This window comes from Filicampus tigris, chromosome 19 (assembly GCF_054856515.1).
Source record: "Filicampus tigris isolate MCC_2025a chromosome 19, RoL_Ftig_1.0, whole genome shotgun sequence".
Classification (NCBI taxonomy): Eukaryota; Metazoa; Chordata; class Actinopteri; order Syngnathiformes; family Syngnathidae; genus Filicampus; species Filicampus tigris.
The window spans coordinates 7,945,942-7,952,831 of NC_141235.1; the positions used below are offsets into that span (position 1 = coordinate 7,945,942).

Consider the following 6,890-nt stretch of genomic DNA (forward strand, 5'->3'; position numbering starts at 1 on the left):
AGCAAATTTCACTTTTGAACGCAGAACCTCAGAAATGGTGCATACATGCAACCACATCAATAAACACTTAAAAAAGAAATGTATTGCACATTACAGTGTTTTTTTTTAAGTGTATGACATAATATTCACTTAATATTCTTTGAATGTCTTTATTACTGACCTTTCAATAAGTGCATCGAAATATTCACTTAGTCTATAGATATATTTTTAGGTCATTTTCTATTTTCTTGAAATGGGCAATTTGAGCTTTCAGATGTGAGCATCCAAATTATATAAATAAAAATATTGACTATGTGTAGTGATTTAATAGAACAGTTTCACTTCTTGAATTGAACTACTGAAACTACATTTGAGTTTTCCACGTACGCGTTTGAAAGCAAAAAAATACATTTTAAAGGAAAAGAGCAAATCGAATAGAACCAGTGGCTCGTGGAAAGTAACAACTAGAAACACAAGTGTAATTGAAGTTGCATTCAAAGGCTCAAGTATGCTTCCAAAAGTGAACAAAGAATTCAGTGTAAGTGGTGATTTTTTTTTTTATAGCCCCCCCCTTTATCATCACGTCTCTCCCCTCCCTTCTTCCGTTCCGATCTGGTCCCGCCTGCGTGCGTCGCATCCACACACACAAAAAAAACCCCACCGACGCTCACCGCCTCGTCCGCTGTGGACGGATTTCATGACATCATCGTCTGTGCAGCGCCTTTGATTGACACCAGATCGCTTGTGACGGTAGGTGCGACAGTTATTGCAACCTAGTTTGAGCACCATAAGGATGACGATGATGATGGGCGGAAGACATCCCGGATTTCTCCTGTGCTCAGCTGTCGCTTTTGTTACGTCACCAACGCTAAAACAAAAACAGTTGAAACCGGCACAGATTTAAGATCCGTCTTTGTTTCGGTTCGATATCATAGTCAACATGAGCTATTTGTGTAAGTGGGGAAGCTGGCATAGAGAATGTTCTAGAAATTAAAGACCTGAAGGGGTTTTAGAGCTGTGAATTATTTAATGTGGGCAAGACATATGGTGCTATAATATGAGGGCTCTTTAAAGGAGAGTTGAAAGTTTCATGTGTGTGTATGCGAGTGTTGACGTGTCTCCCATACTGATGACCTGGCAACCACAATGCCATGCTTTCAGTGCAATGGGGAGGGGGCTGTGGGGATTTGGGGGCCTTTTGTGTGTGTCCTCCATTCAGCTTCTGTTTCATCTCTATCCTGACATGATATGATGAATGATGGATGAAAGATGGAATATGAGGAGTCGTCGGGGACAAAATTCAGGATTAACTCATACAGTACTGAAACGTAAAAAAAAAAAAAAAGTTTATGTAAGAGTTTTTCAGTTGCGTGTGAGTGGGGGGGAAAATCTGTAGTGTTGAGTATTTCAGTAGTGTATGTGAGAGCATTTCAGTTGCGTGTGTGGGAGAAACAACCCAACAGTATGTGTAAGAGCTTTTAAGTAGTGCGTGTGTGTGAGAGTTTCAGTAGTCTATGCAAGAGTGTTTCTATTTCAATAGTGTGTGTGTTCCAGTTATGTGAGCGAGATGTGCGTAAGAGCATTTCAGTGGTCTGTGAATGTGTAAAATAAAATTTCTCAGTAGTGTAGTGTGTATGAGTGTTTCAGTCGTGTGTTTTAAGAGAGAGTCTCAGTCGTCCACATGTGAGTGTTTAAGTAGCTTGTAATCAAAGAATTCAGTAGTATGTGAGTCAATGTTTCAGCTGTGTGCGTGTGGAAAAAAAAGTCAAGAGTGTGTAGGAGCATTTCAGCATCATGCATCAGTGTGTTTGAGTTGTGTGTGAGCAAAACAAAATAATTCAAAGTAGTATGTGTGAGAGCAATACAGTAATGCTTATGAGAATGTGAATGTGAGAGATTACTGTAATCCTGAATTTGTCCCTAATGGCCCCTCATAATCGAAGCTTTCACCCACTCTCACACAGTCACGCTCTCACACACACTTGTGAGCATGATAGCTTTGTGTGAGAGTGTTTCAGTACCGTGTGAGACTGTTTCAGTTGTGTGTGTTTGTGTTGGAGAAAAAAAAATTCGTAGTTAGAGACTTTTTCAGCAATGGTCATAAGAGCATTTCAGGAATGAGTGCGAGAGTGTTTCATTTTGTTTTCTCATCACGGAAGCTTTCATCCACTCCTCGGTAAGCAGCAGCAGAAAAAGTCCACTCACTCCTCCATGGCCTTAATAAGCCTGCTAATAAAAGATCTCCGGGCCAAGATGTTCAATTATTTAGGTTACTTATCAAATCGGGCCATCTGACAGTGTGTGATTGAGTGTGTGTGTGTGTGTGTGAAAATCAAGGTCAGCGGGCCGCATAAATTTTGCGTTCCACATTTTTTCTTGACTTTTGTTCAGAATAGTAGTCAATCACAAGAAAGGATATAATTATTGCGTAATATGTTGGGGCACATTATCGGGTTCTCCACCATGCCTTTATATTGACCACTTGTATTTCTTTGTCCTACTTCAGTGGTTGCTTACGCCTGCCATGCATGGGGCGTAACCCTCCGCCCGCCCTCTCAGACGCCGTCAACATGTCCGACGCCGACCCCTCGTCGCCGACGGCCCCCCCGCCGCCCCTGGCCTCCCCTCGCACCCCGCTTCAGATCTCCTTCCCCTTCCTGCGGGAGGGGAGCCGCGTTTGGGAGAGGGAGAGGGAGAGGAAGCCCCCTCAGCCCGGCGGACAGCTGCCCAGCCCGCTGCCCACCAAACGCACTCGCACATACTCGGCGTGAGTCACACTATTTTTTTTTTTTTTTTCCAGCTCCTTGTTGAGGAAAAGAAAGTGCAAAAAGTTGAACGTGTGTTCAAAAGTTCAGAGGTCAAGTTAAGTTCACATTCAAATGTTATCGTGCAATTTCGGTTCATCATACAGAAAGTTGACACTTCGTCCCGGTTGTGTGCAGGACAGTGCGAGCCAAATCGGGTCCCGTGTTTAAGGGCGTGTGCAAGAACTTCTCCCGCTCGCAGGGTCACGGATTCATTAGGCCCTCTCATGGGGGAGAAGACATCTTTGTCCACGTGTCAGAGTGAGTCAAGATTCCTGAGGTCTTGTTGAATTTGTCTTCAAACCGAATTTCAGGAAGAAAGAAACTTCTAAAAACAGTTAGGTCAAAAATAACCCAATTAGGGTCGAAAAGGGACTGATCCAACTTTTTGGGTTATTCGTTTAACCCCCGCAATTGGGTTGCTTGTATCAAACTCCCAAAAGTGGGTTATTTTGTACAAAACAAAAAAGGACTGCAATTACTTTTGACCCAACTGTTTTTCAAGGGTAGAGTAACCCATCCATCCAGGTAAAAAAAAAAAATAAATACTTTTGAGTTTTCTATATCCATTTTGCTCAACAGTGCTCGCATTTTAGTTCACTTCTGGTTTAAGAACTAAGCCTGCATATTTTTGCTTAGATATACATAAAGAGTTATTCTTATTATTTTATCATATCGATTGCGCCCTCTCCGACAGCATTGAGGGCGAGTATGTGCCCATGGAAGGGGACGAGGTGACGTACAAGGTGTGCCCCATCCCGCCCAAGATGCAGAAGATCCAGGCGGTGGAGGTGATGATCACCCACCTGAAGCCGGGCAGCAAGCACGAGACTTGGTCGGGTCAGATCATCAGCTCCTAGACCTTCGCAGCAGCCGAAGCTCTTGAGAGGGGGTTTAGAGATTTTTGTGGCGGGAGCAGGATGACTGGAGATGAAGGGTGAGACGGGAGAGTCAGAACAGGTCGAAAGAAGGTTTGAGGTAAAAGATTTGAATGGAGCCTGAATGTTTGATTGGTTTGAAAAGTTGCTTGTTTTAGATGAAGTCAAAACCTACGTGTTGAGTGAGCTACAGGCAAAGGCCTGATGTCATTTTGAGTAAATGTAGCCTGCAGACAACAAATAGGAAAAAATCGTTTTCTGGTACAATCACTAATGGCCACGATATTAGGCACACTTGCCAATCGCGACCTCAAAATGTCATTACGGGATGTGTTTGTGCGAGGAACACTTCTAAGCCATAGATATACAGTGGTGTCTCAACGTACAACTTTTAATTCATATCGCCATCACGCTCGGAACTCAAAACACTTAGACTTAGACTTAATTTTATTGATCTTGTGTCTCAAAACATCTTTCTGCAATGAAATGAATGGAAACGCATTTAATCCGTTTCAGACCCACAAAAAACTTCCAATCATTTTTTTTGTGAAAGCTTTTTTCTTTAAATCAGAAAGCAAATGTGTGTCATGATTCCATGTTTCAATGCCTCATTGATATTGTGTTTCTTCTGCTGTGCACATCTTAGCCAGCAGGGGGCAGTACAGCACGTCATGAAGAAAAAAACAGTTTCACAACCGAATGGCTCAGTAAGCTGCAGTAATATTAGTCGGTTTTTGCGAGTACTTTTTTTTTGTCGCTCTTCCATAAGTCGAGGTACCATTGTAAAACAAATCAGTGGGGAAAAAAAAATAACGCAAACATGAGCCGCATACCATATTCTTACGTCAAGTACTTGATTGCACACAGTGCACAACCTTAAATTGTCATAAATTAAATATTTGTTTGAAAAACCATAGGCCATAAATATAAAAATATTATATAGAAAAGGGCGGCGTTAACTGCTTCCTTGCGCCGCGTGGTGACGTATTCTTGCGCCATGTTGCTAATAACAGGGTAGTGCATCATTTTACGTCCATGTAGCCAATATCGGGGGCCCACCATTGTGTCATGAACTCCACAATGTACCTTGAGTGCACTTTCAGCAGTAACCCATCATGTAATTAGCAATACTCCTAAGTGTAAAAATCAAGCTCCTTTGATGGACACATCATTTACAGTGACCGGAGGAGATGATTGTAGGACAGAGGAAGAATAAAAGGACTTAATTTATGGACAAAAATATTGGGAGATTTGTTAGATTTGTTATTTGAGATCTGTTAAGTCTCACCTAAGTGAAATTGGAAGATGGTGTTGGTCCTCTCTTTTCTTGTTGGCGGGCTTTGTTTGTTTTTTTTCCTCCAGGAGAACATTACAGATGTCGGTTTTCTAAAAATGAAATGAAACAAGAACATGAGGGTAATTGTTAAGAAATGCAGGAAAAGATGTTTATTTAGGGGGAGATTGCAAGTAGGAAGAAGTGATTTGTGTCGTAGGTTTTCAATGACTATTTATTATTTATTGATTTATTTATTTTGTTTGTAACTATTTAAACGTTAAAGCGGAAGTCAACCGCAAAATTTTCTAGACGATTATAGGTTCTATGTGCATCCACTACTCTAAACAGGGTATTCTTATTAATATTGCATTTATGGAATATGAGTTAAGCAGCAAAATGTCACTGTTTGTCACTTTATGTCAACTGAAAATGACATCACAGTTGCTCAGGTCTCAGGTAGCGGCCAATCACGGCTCAGCTTCAGAAGACAGGTGAGCCGTGATTGGTCGTTGCGCAACTGTGATGTCATTTTCAGTTGACACAAAGTGGCAAAATGGCCGCCCGCTGAGATGGATAAAAACAGATGGATTTTGCTCATATTCCACAATCACAACATTGATCAGAATGGCGTGTTTACACTGAAGGGGGGCTTACAACATTTTGGGTTTGACATCCCCTTTAAAGGCTGCCTTTTTACGCCTTTGAGCAACTCTCAGCCTTTTTGAATACTAATCCGCACTAAATCTAACTTCTACCTAATCTGTGTCATTTTGAATATTTCACAGCTTTGTTGTTTTCGCAGCTCTTCACTAAATGTTTTTTGAGTAGAAAGTGTTCCATGATGCAGTCATACGGTCACAAACTCTCCTGTGCATCGTGAATTTCTCGTGTAACACAAATGTAGGTGTTGATTCTCACCGCTGTGTGTTAGCGGTTAAAAGCACTTGTTTTTTGTTTTTTTTTGCATTTGTGTCTTATCACTGTGATTGTGTCTTCTGGCACTTAGACAACATTTGACAGACTGTATACACATAACGTGTGTGTGATATCATGTTGGAAATAAATAGACAGATTAAATAAATGAACTGATGCAAAACAACAATTTCCAGTCTGAATGTCACATGTCACACATCATAATGCCAATACATAACTGCGCACACTATACTGTACACAGTAACCCAGATCTATTTTGAAGCAAGTCAAATGGTCATTTACGAGAGTCACGTGCAGTCGTAACTACAGGTGAGGAAGGGGGAGGGGCATATCACCATTGTGGTTGGATGAAATAGATAATGCAAAAAGAGATATGGGCTCTCTGTTATAAATTAAACAGTGTGTTTATGTGTGCATGGCTATATTGTAAAATGCCACATAACTGGTGTCCCTGCAGTTGGTCGGGTTAAGTGAGGTCAACGTGTTGTTTGGATGTTTGTTAATGGTCCGACTTTGGCACTCCTCTTTTCCACACGGTACTTGCCAATTAAGCGTTTGTTTGTATTTTAGTTCAAATGTGGCCCCTTTCATGCAGCATCTTCTGTCTGCATCCAGGTTAGCATTGTAAACAGAATCTGTTCTCAATTGCCCGACCTGGATAAATAAAGGTGACGTAAAATAATAAGTAAGAATCCAAACATAGCGCAGGGAAAAAATTTGCCTTTATCACACGAGGAAAAATTCTCATCAATAGGATAAAGGGTTTGTGCCCGCGAAATTTCAACGCCACATTTTTCTGTCCAAGTAGTTTGCGGTTTGGTTGGAATCAATGTTTTAAAAGTGAGTGGTGATTGAAAGCAGACTTAGTAAAAGGCAATGCAATCGGTTTTATAAATATGCCAATAGAAGGACTTAAACTAAACGGCAAATTTCAACTACTATAGCTACTTGGTTACAGGTTGGTAGCAAATGTCGCGTTGCTTAGTCAAACTGACATTTTAGGCAAAATCTGTTGCTTTG

At 41.1% G+C, this 6,890-nt stretch overlaps 1 protein-coding gene across 1 annotated transcript; it reads left to right on the forward strand.

Annotated features, from left to right (window-relative positions):
- The first annotated feature begins 583 nt into the window (after nt 1–583).
- Nucleotides 584–6,039, forward strand: csdc2a (cold shock domain containing C2, RNA binding a). The gene is made up of 4 exons (XM_086017423.1): nt 584–729; nt 2,486–2,746; nt 2,922–3,044; nt 3,481–6,039. The coding sequence occupies exons 2-4, from the start codon at nt 2,508–2,510 to the stop codon at nt 3,641–3,643; spliced, it is 525 nt and encodes a 174-aa protein (XP_085873549.1). The 5' UTR covers nt 584–729; nt 2,486–2,507; the 3' UTR covers nt 3,644–6,039.
- Nucleotides 6,040–6,890: the final 851 nt, after the last annotated feature.

Excerpts from the sequence above, each read along its gene's own strand:
- csdc2a (XM_086017423.1), top strand. The coding sequence starts at position 2,508 with ATGGGGCGTAACCCTCCGCCCGCCCTCTCAGACGCCGTCAACATGTCC. Across the intron at positions 2,747-2,921 it reads CGCACTCGCACATACTCGGC|GACAGTGCGAGCCAAATCGG; the intron begins GTGAGTCACACT and ends GGTTGTGTGCAG. Across the intron at positions 3,045-3,480 it reads ATCTTTGTCCACGTGTCAGA|CATTGAGGGCGAGTATGTGC; the intron begins GTGAGTCAAGAT and ends CCTCTCCGACAG.